Raw genomic sequence first — 15,634 nt, 5'->3', positions numbered from 1 at the left:
CAATAGTCCAGCACTTTTCCCCTCTTCACAGTTTTTTTTTACACAGAATTACATAGAATGTACAGCACAGAAACAGGCTATTGAGCCCAACTGGTCCGTGCCGGTGTTTATGCTCCACACGAGCCTCCTCCCACCCCTCTTCCTCTCACCCCATCGACATACCCGTCTATTCCTTTCTCCCTCGTGTGTTTATCCAGCTTCCCCTTAAATGTATCCATGCCATTCGCCTCAACCACTCCCTGTGGTAGCGAGTTCCACATTCTCACCACTCTCTGGGTCAAGAAGTTTCTCCTGAATTCCCTATTGGATTTATTAGTGACAATCTTATATTGACAGCTGCTAGTGCTGGGTCTCCACCACCACATCTTCTCTGCTTCAACCCGATCGAACCCCGTCATAATTTTAAAGACCTCTATTAGGCTAAAGGGATCAAGGGGTATGGGGAGAAAGCAGGGACAGGGTACTGAATTTGGATGATCAGCCATGGTCGCATTGAATGGCGGAGCAGGCTCGAGGGGCCGAATGGCCTCCTCCTGCTCCTATCTTCTATGTTTCTGTGTTATTAGGTCACCCCCTCAGCCTTCTCTTTTTCTAGAGAAAAGCCTGTTCAGCCTTTTAAATCCACAGTCAAGTTACTGAACTCACGCGAGGCTCCTCCGAGCTCACCTCTAGCAGCTTTGTCCCGGGGCCCACTTCCTGGTCGCTCCTTTAAAAAGAGCTGGCCGCGTTTCCCCCATTCACTCCGACTCTGACAACTGGTCCACGCCCAAAACGTTAACCTTACTTTTCCCCTTTCAGAAGCCGATGGACCTGTTGCGCATTTCCACCATTTTCAGGTGGGTTTTTTTTTTATGCCAATGACTTAAATGCACTGATGGGCACGGGACAGGCGCGGTTTTTTTTGTCGCTCCTCTCCCAACGGCCTTGACTCCCCTACTGGAGTACGGTTTGACTGGCGCCACCACCCCACCCTGCACCTCACCCAAGAGGCCATTTTTAATGTGTGATCCCCCCCCTCCCCCCTAGGCAGCGAGTGTTTATGGACTAGTCCTGCCCACTTTGATCCAGTTCTAATCTGACGCCCACCCAAGCCTAGTGGTTGCCGGACTTGGCTGATTTTTCTCCTGCCTGACCGATGGGCTTTGAGGTTACAGGAAACTCTTTTTTATCCGGCACCGAAGGGACCGGCGTGGTGCCGGTTGATCAAAAAGTCCAGATTACAGAGAGGTGTACTTACCAAGGTACGAGAGCCCCGTACACGGCCACAGGTGCAGGAGCCCCGGTTACACGGCCACAGGTCCAGGAACGCCGGTTACACGGCCACTAATATATAGTAAAACTTACCTGAACCTACTCCTGAATTTTGCCGGTTAAGAGAGATTTCCGGATATTTAGATGCCGGTTAAAAGAGAGTTTCCTGTAGTTGTAGCCTCCAGCACCATGGGGGAACAATTCGGTATCGCCCATTTTGGGGCACTAATTGACCTGAATCAATCATTCATGAAAGAAAGACTTAGGAAATAATACTGAGCGGCCTGCGGGTGGCGCTGTCCAGGGAGAGTATAAATACTCGGGCACGGGCCCAGCTTGCGCAGGACATTCTTAACAGGAACTAGTGAAGGACACAACTAGACCTCCATGTTGTAAAACAGCTGATTAAAGCTTTGTTTAACGCTTAGACCAAGTGCCTAGTAGTTTTCTGACGTCACTAATGATCGACTCCGACTGCAAAATTTGCCTCTATCGCCACCTGGAGGTGATTTGAGCGCTAAATCAGGCGTTACACACCTCTCTTAAGGCGCAAACGTCAGGGAGCGAGGCGCTACCTCAGAACGCTACCGAAGCTCAGGCGATGTCCGTTACCATGGAAGCCAGACAGACTGGCGCCGTCCAGTTCTTAAAGGGGAGGGGCCATCTTGCTGGCCAGCCGCTCCCTGCTCATTGCAGCCTTGAATCTCGGCCTGGAGAGACCTCGAAAGCAATTGTGTTGGAAGCATTAATGGACAGGCCCAGGGAAAGAGCTCGGCGCTTAGGAAGTTCAAAAGTGGCGCTGAGGAGCACAACTCCTTAGGACAGCGTTAAAACAAAAAATGTTGCCGACAAGAAAAGGCAGGAAGCGCCCGCCTTTAAATAGCGCTCCCCCAGCCCCTTCCTGACATGAAAATGTTCCCCTCTACCTGTCATTCCTAGCGGCAGGCAGTAAGGCAGGGGGTGCGACTCAGTATCCGGTCTGGGGCACTACCGGGGCGTTGCACGCACGACTGACGTCACGATCTGCAGGCGCAGGAGATCGTGGCGGTAGTGTTTAGCGCCGCTGCAAAATGACTGGTCAATTTCACGAGCGGCGCTAAAATCGCCGCGCTCGGACGCTAAGTACCTAGCGCCCCATTAGCGCCCCTCGGAGGCGCTAACGGGAAGCGCTAACCAACCGAATTTTTCCCCTCATGCCTTTATGATCTGTGAACTTAGCATAGTCCAAGAATGGAGCCTGGCACTGTCCTGCTTTGTATGGATCAGCTCACTGAACTATTAAGGCAGCTTGAAAACTGTTTTTTCAATCAAGATGTCCATGAAAACTGGAATCAATAGATAAACATTCTCCAGCAAACCAGATATTCTATTTACCAAGATGAAGGTGTGCTAGGCATCTTCATGGTTCGGGTTGGGACGTGGGATTGAAGCATACACCTCACACCCTACTGACCTCTCGCAAAAGATCCCACGGCACTATTTTGAAGAAGAGATGGGGAGTTCTCCCCGGTGTCCTGGCCAATATTTATCCCTCAAATTTTATCAATGAGAAACAGATGATCTGGTCATTGCCATGTTGCGGTTTGTGGGATCTTGCTGTGCACAAATTGGCTGCCGTGTTTCCCCCATTACAGCAGCGACTACACTTTGGAATGACTTCATTGGCTTTAAAGAGCTTTTGGGATGTGAAAGGCGCTATGTAAATACAAGGGGGGGAAAATTGGGGCGCTAACTTTGCCGGTAGTGCCCCGAAAAAGGTAGCACCCCCTCCCCGCGGCCGAAATTCATTGGTAGTGTCCCAAGAGGGAAGCGGGGCACTACTGGAAGCACCCCGCCTCCCTCTTGGGGCGCTGCGAGGGAATGTCGCGGCACTAACAGGAGGTGCAAAGCAACCACATTTTTCCCCAAGTTCTTTCTTTGAAGCGGTATTGGGCAGCATTGAGGTTGAAGAGAGAAGGAGGGGGGAAGGAAAGATAAGTCAGAAGCGATTAGGTGACGTCTAACTTGGTTTTTAAAAGCCTTTAGATTGTAGGAAGAAAGGTAGACATGAGGGAGGTGAGGAGGTCTACACTCTTGAGTCCCGGGAAAGAAGGAGCTAGAGTTAGAACTGTTGTCCGCAGCCCAATTAACTTCCTTTTGGTGCCCCCACCCCTCCGCCGCCCGAAACAATGACGGCATCCGGCCAGTTTGCCACCAGCCACCCACCCCCACTCCTCTTCCCTGCCGCGCGCAGATCCTCCAGTCAGGCCCTTACCTGGCTCAGGCGTCTCGGCCAGTGAGGAGGACGAGGTTGAGCTTGCTCCGTCTTCGTTGGGGGCTTGCGAGCTGTGGCCTCGGCCACCTGGCAGTTTCAGTCCCAGCTGCTCTGCCACTTCCACGTGATCCCCGGGGTGAATGTAGTCGAAGACGCTGCTGCCCGTCAGCTCCACCTGCGCGGGGAAAGAAAAACGGGCACAGGCGCGCCGCCGGCGGGTTAGTGAAGGACTTTGCTCAGGAATGTGATCATCGCCATGCTAGTGCTGACCAACAACAACAACAACAACAACTTGCATTTCAATCACGGGGAGCGATTATCAAACAAAATTTGACACCCGAGCCACGTAAGAAGATATTAGGGCAGGTGACCAAAAGCTTGGTCAAAGAGGCAGGTTTTAAGGAGCGTCTTAAGGGAGGAGAGAGAGGCGGAGAGGTTTAGGGAGGGAATTCCAGAGCTCAGGGCCCAGGCGGTTGAAGGCACGGCCGCCAATGGTGGAGCGATTAAAATCGCGGGATGCACAAGAGGCCAGAATTGGAGGAGCGCAGAGATCGCGAAGGTTGGAGGACATTACAGAGATAGGGAGGGGAGCGAGGGCCATGGAGGGATTTAAAAACAAGGATGGGAATTTTAAATTCGAGGTGTTGCCGGACTGGGAGCCAATGTTGGTCAGCGAGCACGGGGGGTGATGAGTGAACAGGACTTGAGTTAGGAGACGGGCAGCCGAGTTTTGGATAAGCTCAAGCAATGGAAATTGCTATCACCCTTTGATGGCATCATGCCATCCCATATCTGGTGCACCAGAGGCTAGGAGCAGGATAACCCTTCATCTGCACCGTTTCAACATTATGCCTTAACCCCAACCCCAGAACAGCCTGTTCCACTGCACCAGTATCACGTGCAAGCCGTCCTTATGGCTTCTCTGAGTTTGAGTGACAATTTACTGCTGAATTACTTGTCAGTTTTGTATAAGATTGTGGGTTCTAATCCCACTCCTGAAACTTCAGCACATAATCCAGGCTGACGCTCCCAGTGCGGTTCTGAGGGAGTGCTGCACTGTCGGAGGTGCCGTCTTTCAGACGAGAGGTTAAACTGTGGCCCCGTCTGCTCTCTCAGGTGGACGTAAAAGATCCCACCGTGTTTCCTACATTCCAACAGTGACTACACTTCGAAAGTACTTCATTGGCTGTAAAGGAATGTCCTGAGGTTGTGAAAGGTGCTATATAAATGCAAGTCTTAATTTACTTTGTCTCTATTCTTTTTCATTATGGATCCTCTATAGACCATTGCTCCCTGGCTCGGATCCCAGCAATGGTTCCCTCTATTCCCACTCTTCCACGATGTGCATGTCCCATGTCCTACTGTTTGTCCTCAGCAGCTCACATGCTCTTCTGTCGCTGGAGCTGCGGGAGCGCGAGGCGAACCCGTTCGCGGTGCGGCAGAGGTTCTACGGCCGGTGCCGCACTGCCGAATTATTCTGGAGATTAGGTTCGGTAATCGTAATAACCGGCTCGGTGTCTGGGGACCCGTTTAGGAAGGGCTTGCGCCTCTTGAGCTGTGCCCTGTTTGCAGCCCTGTGCCAGAAATGGAACCCTTGGAAGCTTGCAACAAGCATCAAAATAAAAAATAACAAGCTTTACTGGCACAAGATTGAGAGGCAGCAAAGGTCTCCTCATGCATAACGGCTGAGACCGGAACTTTCCTGACATCTGACAGAAGCCAATCAAACAATGTCTGTCATAAACAACACCAGACAATTAACTTTGTTTTTTTAAATTAATAATAAAAGATAGACTTGCATTTATACAGCGCCTTTCACAACACCAGGACGTCCCAAAGCGCTTTACAGCCAACGAATTACTTTTTGAAGTGTTGTAATGTAGTGAAATGCGGCAGTCAATTTGCGCACAGCAGGCTCCCACAAACAGTGACGTGATAATGACGTAACTGGTAAAATAGATAAGGGAGAACCAGTGGATGTGGTGTATTTGGACTTTCAAAAGGCTTTCGATAAGGTCCCGCATAAGAAATTAGCGTGTAAAGTTAAGGCACATGGGATTGGGGGCAAGGTATTGACTTGGATAGAGAACTGGTTGGCAGACAGAAAGCAAAGAGTTGGAATAAACGGGCCTTTTTCCGAGTGGCAGGCAGTGACTACCGCAGGGATCGGACCTTGGACCCCAGCTATTCACAATATATATTAATGATCTAGACGAGGGAACTAGATGTAATATCTCCAAGTTTGCAGACGACACAAAGCTGGGTGGGCGTGTGTGCTGTGAGGAGGATGCCGAGAAACTCCAGTATGATTTGGACAGGTTGGGTGATTGGACAGAAGCATGGCAGATGCAATATAACGTGGATAAATGCGAGGTTATCCACTTTGGTGACAAAAACAGGAAGGCAGATTATTATCTGAATGGCAATAGATTGGGAGAAGGGGAAGTGCAACGAGACCTGGGTGCTCTTGTGCACCAGTCGCTGAAGGTAAGCATGCAGGTGCAGCAGGTGGTTAAGAAGGCAAATGGTATGTTGGCCTTCGTAGCGAGAGGGTTTGAGTACAGGAACAAGGATGTCTTGCTGCAGTTGTACAGGGCCTTGGTGAGACCACATCTTGAGTATTGTGTGCAGTTTTGGTCGCCTTATCTGAGGAACGATGTTCTTGCCATGGAGGGAGTGCAGCGAAGATTCACCAGGCTGATACCTGGGATGGCAGGAATGACGTATGAGGAGAGATTGGGTCGATTGGGCTTATACTTGCTGGAGTTTAGAAGAATGAGAGGGGATCTCATTCAAACGTATAAAATTCTAACAGGACTAGACAGACTAGATGCAGGAAGGATGTTCCCGATGGTCGGGGAGTCCAGAACCAGGGGTCACAGTCTAAGGATAAGGGGTAAGCCATTTAGGATTGAGATGAGGAGGAATTTCTTCACCCAGAGAGTGGTGAACCTGTGGAATTCTCTACCACAGAAGGCAGTGGAGGCCAATTCATTAAATATATTCAAGAAGAAGTTAGATATATTTCTTAAGGCTAAAGGGATCAAGGGATATGGGGAGAAGGCAGGGACAGGGTACTGAATTTGGATGATCAGCCATGATCTCATTGAATGGCGGAGCAGGCTCGAGGGGCCGAATGGTCTACTCCTGCTCCTATCTTCTATGTTTCTATGACTGGATAATCTGTCTCTAGTGATGTTAGTTGGCCAGGATTGGGGGGGGGGGGCGCGGGCGGTGGGGGTCAGCTCCCGCTGCTCTTCTTTGAAATAGTGGCCGCCGTGGGATCTTTTACGTCCATCTGAGAGGGCAGACGGGGGCCTCGGTTTAACGTCTCATCTGAAAGACGGCACCTCCGGCAGTGCGGCGCTCCCTCAGTCCTGCACTGGGAGCGTCGGCCTAGATTTTTGTGCTCAAGTCTCTGGAGCGGGACTTGACCCCACAACTTGCCATTCCACGCGTGCCCTCTGGAACACCTTCCACCTGCCTCATCACGTCTTCAAAAATCGCGAGTCCCACGCCCCAATTCCTTCCTTCATTTTTCCCATTTTCTCTCATTATCTTGGAGAGAATGCTGCTGAGCGTTCGCATCCCAACGAAGAGGAGGAGGGAAGCACTTGCATTTATATGGCATCATTTAGCAGGCCCCAAAAGTTTACAGCCAATGAATGTGTTTTTCAAGTGTCGTCACTGTTGTTAAGCAGGCAGCCAATGTGCGCACAGCAAGATAAGATCCCAACAAACAGCAACGAGTTAAATGACCGGTTCATCTGATTTGAGTGGTTGAGGGGAGGAACTCCGCACCTGGCTCTTCTTTGAAATAGTGCCATGGGATAGAAACATAGAAAAAACATAGAAAAATAGGAGCAGGAGTCGGCCATTCGGCCCTTCGAGCCTGCTCCGCCATTCAATACGATCATGGCTGATCCTCTATCTCAATACCATATTCCCGCTCCTCCCTATACCCCTTGATGCCTTTTGTGTCTAGAAATCTATCTATCTCCTTCTTTAAAATATTCAGTGACTTGGCCTCCACAGCCTTCTGTGGTAGAGAATTCCACAGGTTTACCACCCTCTGAGTGAAGAAATTTCTCCTCATCTCAGTCCTAAATGTCCTACCCCGTATCCTGAGACTGTGACCCCTCGTTCTAGACCCCCCCCCCAGCCAGGGGAAACATCCTCCCTGCATCCAGTCTGTCTAGCCCCGTCAGAATTTTATACGTTTCAACGAGGTCCCCTCTCATTCTTCTAAACTCGAGTGAATACAGGCCTGGTCGACCCAATCTCTCCTCATACGACATCCCAGGAATCAGTCTGGTGAACCTTCGGTTGAGGGGAGGAACTCCCCTGGCTCTGTTTCGAAATAGTGCCACAGGATCTTATATGATCACCTCAATAGCTTTTATATCCCATCCAAAAGACGGCACCTCCGACAGCGCAGCACTCCCTCAGTCCTGCACTGGGAGTGTCAGCTTGGATTAAGGGGGTGCCGGAGGGGCGCTTGATCCCACGACCCTTTAGGCCCAGAGAGACGCCGACCAACTGAGCCAAGTTGGCACCAGCAAAAAAGACAATTGAAGCCTGTACTAAACTTTCCAGACACCTTCAGATATTAAAAGGCAGATGGGAATTTTTTTTTTCCCCTTTGTGTTCGCTCTTGCATTTGTAATTAAGAGGTCTGAGACAGGGCCTAACTTCAGTTATAACAACAGAAAATGCTGGAAAAACTCAGCAGGTCAGGGCAGCATCCGTGGAGGGAGAAACGGAATCAACGTTTCAGGTCGAAGACCTTTTGTCAGAACTGGGAAAAAAGCAGGAAATGGAAAGCAAGTTTAGGGGCTGGGAAAAGGGGGAAGGGATGAAAGAACAAAAGGGAAGGTCAGTGATAGGATAGAAAGCAGGAGAGATTAAGAGACATTGAGAGACATTAAGAGATATTCAAGGCGAGAGGAGGTGGTAATGGGACAGGTTAAGGAACAAAGGATGGCTCTAGATGGAGTGTGAATTGCGCTGGCAGAATGAAGGACAGCTGCCATGTGGGAGGGAAGAAAAAAAGGCCAAACAAAAAGTGTGGATAAAAAAAAGAAAATATATACAGGAAACTCTTTTTTTATCCAGCACCGACGGGACCGGCGTGGTGCTGGTTTATCAAAAAGTCCGGATTACAGAGAGGTATAGTAAAAGGTACGAGAGCTCCGTACACAGCAACAAATCCAGGCTTCCCTGTTGCTTAGCAACATGTGCAGGAATCCCGGCCACAGACCAAGCGTCCCTGTTGCTTAGCAACATGTGCAGGAACCCCGATTGCACAGCCACAGATCGAGGAACGGCCACTAATATGAAGTAAAACTTACCTGAACCTACTCCTGAATTTTGCCGGTTAACCGAGATTTCCGGTTATTTAGGTGCCGGTAAATCGAGAGTTTCCTGTATATGTGATAGGGGCCGGGGTTATGATCTGAAATTGTTGAACTCGATGTTGAGTCCAGAGGGCTGTAGAGTGCCTAATCGAAAGATGAGGTGCTGTTCCTCGAGCTTAACTTCAGCTGGTCGGTAATAATCTAACCTCTACACTCAGTGCATAAGGAATGAATAGAACGCCATTAATATTCACCAGCCCTCTGCATATCTAAGCCCCTAAAGACAGGTATTGACTTCTTTGAATACTAAAGGCCAACAAGGAGGACTAAAGCCTTTTGCATAATTAGGAGTGTGAAAGACTAATAAATTAGGGCTGGGTTGAAAGCCATTTTTCAACTTTTCCATCTAATTTTTCACCCGACTACAGTGAGATACAATTCACAGGGTGTCTGCATGGAACAGCAGCCTCATTTCTTCACCCGCCCGTCATGTGATCAATTACATCAGCTGTCATGTGATCAATTACATCAGCTGTCACACGGAGACACTGCGTGACGGATGGCCGGGTCTGGGCAGCGTGTAGGGGAGTTCTTAAGAGAGAATCATTTTTTTAAAAAGAGAATAAATGAGGTGTTTTCATCTTTTCAGATACGCCTTGGGACGGCGTGGTGTCAGCCGTGGCTCAGTGGGTCGCACTCTCGCCTCGGAGTCAGAAGGTCGTGGGTTCAAGTCCCACGCTAGAGACTTGAGCACAAAAATCTAGGCTGACACGCTCCAGTGCAGTCATAGGGGGAGAAATTGGGTGAGTAGCGCCACCTGTTAGTGCCTAAAGAGGCAGTCAGTGGCTGTAGCGCCACTGGCTGCGCCTCCCGCGATATTCAGCAGGGGCGCTAATGGTGGCGTTAGCCATTTGCGCTGCGCCGCCACCGACGACATCATCGGTGTGCGCAGCACCCCATTCGCGCCCCGTTCGCGATATTTGGTAGCGAACGGCGCAGTTGCGCCATTCGCTACCCGCGCCCAGTTCACGGGGCCTTACTGTGCCGGCAGCGGCGCAAGTTAAGGTGGAGGTGCAGGGCGGCCGCCTTTTTCGGCAGCCGCCTGCCAGCACCTCCGTCCCCGGCCTTCTAACCACCACCCCCCCGCGGCATTGCCGGCTGTTTCCCGAGAGCCCGGCACTTCTCCTTGGTGCCGGGCTCGTTTGCCGGCACTCGCGAGCGGGGATCGCGCTGTTGCAGGCCCCTCCCCCTTAACAATGGGAGGAAGGCCTGCAGTACCGCAGCGTGCCGTGCCGCAGTGTGTGCCGCTGCGGCACATTGCACTGCGATATTCAGTTTCAGCGCCCTAAGAGGGACGCGGAGCGCCTCGAGCCTCGCCGCGTCTCCCTCTAGGGGCAATGGAACTGAATATCTGACGATCGCTAAAGCCTCGAACGCTGCGCTAAATCCTGCGCTCAGGCGAATTTTGCGCCCCAACCCAATTTTTAGGCCATAGAGTCATAACGGCACAGAAGGAGGCCATTCGGCCCATCGAGTCCTGAGGGAGCGCTGCACTGTCGGAGGTGCCGTCTTTCGAATGAGACTTTAAACCGAGGGGCCCTCTCGGGTGGACGTAAAAGGTCCCGTGGCACTATTCAAAGAAGAGCACGGGAGCAACATTGCCTCTAATTTGTTTTCGTGCGCGATCCCTTTAAATTTGCTACACGGCAGCGCACCTTAGGGGGAAACATTGCAGGAGGAGTTCTTCCCGGTGCCCTGGGGCCAATATATATCCCTCAGCCAGCATCACTGACATGAATCAGTCATTCATGGAAGAAAGACTTATGAAATAATACTGAGCGGCCTGCGGGTGGCGCTGTCCAGGGAGAGTATAAATACTCGGGCACGGGCCCAGTTTGCGCAGGACATTCTTAACAGGAACTAGTGAAGGACACAACTAGACCTCCATGTTGTAAAACAGTTGATTAAAGCTTTGTTTAACGCTTAGACCAAGTGCCTAGTAGTTTTCTTACGTCAATCACTAAAACAGATTATCTGGTCATTATCACATTGCTGTTTGTGGGAGCTTGCTGTGCGCATATTGGCTGCCGCGTTTCCCACATTACAACAGGGACTACGCTTCAAAATAGTACTTTGTAACGTCCTGAGGTCGCTATATAAATGCAAATCTTCCTTTCTTCTTTTCTTGATTATCAGCCTGGAATTAATTGTACACTTCCCACATTCACATCACATCTCTTTCGAAATCGGTTAGCAGCTCCTTGAAAATAGTGGGTAAAGGAGTTGAATGCAGATGCGTCCGGCGCTCATTATCCGATTATCATACAGTGTAGGTTTCCGGCTGCGGCTCCTGAAATTCCGAAGGGGAAAAATTCGGTTGCTTTGCGCCTCCCGTTAGCGCCCGCAGATCGTGACATCAGTCGAGCGGCAACGCCCCGGTAGCACCCCGGACACTTACTGAGTCGCGCCCCCTGCCTTAGCGCCTGCCGCTAGGAACGACAGGTAGAGGGGAATGTTTTCAAGTCGGGAAGGGGCTGGGGGAGCGCTATTTAAAGGCGGCCGCTTCCCGCCTTTACTTGTCGGCAGAATTTTTGGTTTTAACCTTGTCCTAAGGAGTTTTGGCCCTCAGCACCACTTTTGAGGTTCCTAAGCACCGAGCTGTTTCCCTGGGCCTATCCATTAGTGCTTCCAACACATTTGCTTTCGAGGTCTCTCCAGGCCAAGATTCAAGGCTGCAATGAGCAGGGAGTGGCTGGCCAGCAAGATGGCCCCTCCCCTTTAAGAACTGGACGGCGCCAGTCTGTCTGGCTTCCATGGTAACGGACATCGCCTGAGCTTCGGTAGCGTTCTGAGATAGCGCCTCGCTCCCCGACGTTTGCGCCTTAAGCGAGGTGTGTAGCGCCTGATTTAGCGCTCAAATCACCTCCAGGGGGCGATAGAGGCGAATTTTGCAGTCGGAGGCGATAATTAGCGCCGGGCGCTAAACTTTGCGCCTGGCCGATATTAGCGCCCCAAAATGGACGACACCCAATTGTTTCCCCCCCCCCCGTAGGTTTTCTAGCGGACAGCTGCCGTGACTTGGGTGACAGAGCGATGGAAGCCCCAGGGAAATGGTTTGAACTCCTGAAAATGTCCGTCTACGCTGTTTCCATGGGAACTGCCACCGGTCTCCTGCCCAGAGCTGTGGGCCTTGCTGCTCGTGAGCATTAAAAAGAAAGACTTGCGTTTGCGTAGCGCCTTTCACGGCCTCAGGGCAATCCCAAAGCGCTTTACAGCCAATGAAGTGCTGTTGTAGTGTGGGAAACGCGGCAGCCAGTTTGCGCACAGCAAGCTCCCACTGACAGCAACGTGATAATGACCAGATCATCTGTTTTTGTTATGTTGGTTGAGGGATAAATACTGGCCCCAGGTCACACATCTGGCCAATATTTGGCATCTTATACCACAGTGTTGCTGTGGCATAAGAAAGCACTGAGTCTTGGCTGAGTCCGTGTAATGCGGAACAGAGTACTTCACGGGGGGGGGAGGTGGGGGGCGGGTTTGGTGATGGACGAATCAATTCGTGTCAATGGTCTGTGCAAGTGACTCATGATTTCATCCATTGCAAACTATTTAGACTTCTGTAATTAAGGAGATAGGAAAAACACGAGAAAATGCCCAGCGTTCCAGGACTGTAACTCTCCCGGCCTGACATCCAGCTGTGTGTCTCTACAATGCTGCTTGACAGATTATTTCCGACATTTATCACACTTTGTATGAAGAAGTTCTCAATTTGAATTTACTCCTCGCTAGTTGATATTTATGATCCCTGCCTTATTTTAAAATAATATTCGGGATTTAATACTCGCTCAATGAGGCTCTGTCTTAAGACAACTGCTCTCGAGGCTAAAGACATTGAGCTTTTATCATAGAGTCCCAACGGCACAGAAGGAGGCCATTCGTCCCATCGAGTCCGTGCCGGCTCTCTGTAGAGCAATCCAGTCAGTCCCATTCCCCCGCTCTATCCCCGTAGTCCTGCAAGTTTATTTCCCTCAAGTGCCTATCCAGTCTCCCCTTGAAAACATTGAGTGTCTCCGCTTCCACCACTTCCGTCGGCAGCGAGTTCCAGGTCCTCACCACTCACTACGTAAAAAAGTTTTCCTCACATCCCCCCCCTGTATCTCTTGCCCAACACCTTAAATCTGTGTCCCCTAGTTCTTGTACCATCAACTAGTGGGAACAGCCTTTCCCCGTCTAGCCTATCCAAACCCGTCATAATCTTGTACACCTCGATCAAATCACCCCTCAACCTCCTTTGCTCTAATGAAAACAAATCCAGCTTCTCCAACCTGTCCTTGTAGCTAAGATCCCCCATCCCCAGAACCATTCTGGTAAATCTCCTTGCGTAAGCTCATATCACATACTGCATCTTCATTGATTCCCTACAATAGGAATATAGCCTGAACCACATTAGATCCTGTTGAGTGTGCTCCATGTGTTAGATGCAAAAAAGAAAGAAAGAACTTGCATTTCTATAGCGCCTTTCCACACCTCAGGACGTCCCAAAGCGCTTTACAGCCAATGAAGTACTTTTTGAAGTGTAGTCACCTGTAATGTAGGAAACGCGGCAGCCAATTTGCACACAGCAAGCTCCCACAAACAGCAATGAGATAATGACCAGATCATCTGTTTTAGTGATGTTGATTGAGGGATAAATATTGGCCCAGGACACCGGGGCGAACTCCCCCCTGCTCATCTTCAAAATAGTGCCGTGGGATCTTTTACGTCCACCTGAAGCAGACGGGGCCTCGGTTTAACGTCTCATCCGAAAGACGGCACCTCCGACAGTGCAGCACTCCCTCAGTACTGCACTGGGAGTGTCAGTCTAGATTTTTGTGCTCAAGTCTCTGGAGTGGGATTTGAACCCACGACCTTCTGCTCCACATGAGACTCCTCCCACCCTACTTCATCTCACCCTATCAGCATATCCGTCTATTCCTTTCTTCCTCATGTGTTTATCTAACTTCCTCTTAAATGCATCTGTGCTATTTGCCTCAACCGCTCCCTGTGGCAGCGAGTTCCACATTCTCACCACTCTCTGGGTAAAGAAGTTTCTCCTGAATTCCCTATTGAATTCCCTATCAGTGACGATCTTATTTTTATGGCCCCTAGTTCTGGTCTCGCCCACAAGTGGAAACATCTTCTCTACATCAAACCCTTTCCGAATCTCCTAACTTTCCACAAAAAAAACCATACCTGTTTGGGCCTCGACTGACCCCCGATTACTCTTCTCCTGCTAGCTTCACCTGGCCGGGGAGCCACGGCGGTTTCCTGCCCGCTCAAGCCCACCAATTAAAATTGTAGTCGTAGCCCTAAAGGCGCCATATTTAAAAAAGGACCCCACCGGTTTCAGGCGGGCTCCTTGCTGCCTGCTAGGAAGAGCTGGTTAAAATGGAAGATAGCGGGAACGGCACGGCGGGCGGGGGGGGGGCGGAGGGGGACATGGCAGCGGGCAAGTCCCCCAGCTGGTTTTAACCGGCCGCAAGCCCCGTTGGCGCCGGGCGTAAGATTGTCAACCTTCTAGGATTGGCCAGAGTTCCAGGAATTAAAGATTATTCTCCAGGAACACTGCCGCGAGCAAAACCTGGGAGAAAAATCAGAGGGGCAATCAAATAAATCGTGCTTTTAAAAATTTCTTTGAACAGTTTTGTTTATTGGGAGGGGTGGGGGAAATCTGATTGGCAGTCAAGAATCATCCAATCGGATAACGGAAGAGTCTATTCAATTTCCGATTGGTGTGGGAAGGTGGCTCACCGTGACGACGGGCTTGTCGGGCGACCAATGGCGGGAGTGTGGGGGGGTGCGGTTGGAAGGTCATGTGACAGAACCTCCAGGAATAGGGCTTACTGGAGTTGGCAACCCGAGGCGGGTGGGTAGGGTTAACACTGGCCCCGTGTTCAAACACGCAGACACATACGAACAATTTCTTTGGTGCCTCATGGAGAGAAAAATAAAATAACTCCGGATCAAACTTGCAAGCTACGAATTCCACAGTGACAAATTATTATTAAATACAGTCTGACAACCCCTCGGCCGAGGAGGTGCTCTAGATACCTTGAGCTACATTTTTAATTTTTCTTTTGGCCGATGAGAAGTTTGTTATCCCTCTCGCTTGCTAGTCTTGCGATAGGAGATCCATGAATTTCTTAAGAGGCTGCAGACCTTTCATACATCTGAAAGCAGACACTGTTGTGTTTTTTTTTTGTGGTAGAAAAATTCAGGTTCGGGGTCCCACGGGTATTCGGTGCTCGGCGCTCAATCATAATTGAATACTTCATCAAAGTCTGAGTCATCTTTGCCTGGAGATTGCTTGGGGGCTGAACTCAAGCTGTTGAATTTGTAAAGCGCAGGCTGTCTGATATGAGAAGAGTCCACCAGGCCCCAGAGTCCCCACGCTGCGCCGACGGGAGGCTCGGCACAAACTCGACGCTTCAAATGGGAGGGCGAGGGGGAGGGAGAGGGGAGGAGGAGGGTGGGGGGGGGAGGTAGGGGAGAGGGGTTGAGGGGGAAATAACAACTGTCGTATAACGCAGCAAGGTAGAGTGTTTCTCAAGACTGCCAAAGAATTCATTTGTGGAATTTTTGTTCAAGCTTTAAGCCAAATAATTTAAGAACAGAAAAGATAGGAGCTGGAGTCGGTCATATGGCCATTCGGGCCTGCTCTGCCATTCAATGAGATCATGGCTGATCTTCTACCTCAACTCCAGTTTCCTGCACTATCCCCATAGCCCTT

The 15,634-nt window shown here is 50.4% G+C and overlaps 1 protein-coding gene across 3 annotated transcripts in view; it reads right to left on the bottom strand.

Annotated features, from left to right (window-relative positions):
- Nucleotides 1-15,634, bottom strand: part of LOC147096759 (neuronal PAS domain-containing protein 3-like) — a 448,957-nt gene that overhangs the window by 48,926 nt on the left and 384,397 nt on the right. For all 3 annotated transcript variants that reach the window (XM_085973376.1, XM_085973378.1, XM_085973377.1), the window contains exon 6: nt 3,506-3,680. In XM_085973376.1, the coding sequence (XP_085829502.1) occupies nt 3,506-3,680 (175 nt within the window). The remainder of the gene's footprint in view (nt 1-3,505; nt 3,681-15,634) is intronic.

Source organism: Somniosus microcephalus, chromosome 34, assembly GCF_052327205.1.
Source record: "Somniosus microcephalus isolate GS21.2 chromosome 34, FLI_Smic_1.0, whole genome shotgun sequence".
NCBI lineage: Eukaryota > Metazoa > Chordata > Chondrichthyes > Squaliformes > Somniosidae > Somniosus > Somniosus microcephalus.
Note: the sequence above shows the minus strand (reverse complement) of the source record. Positions and strands in the feature narration are given on the sequence as shown.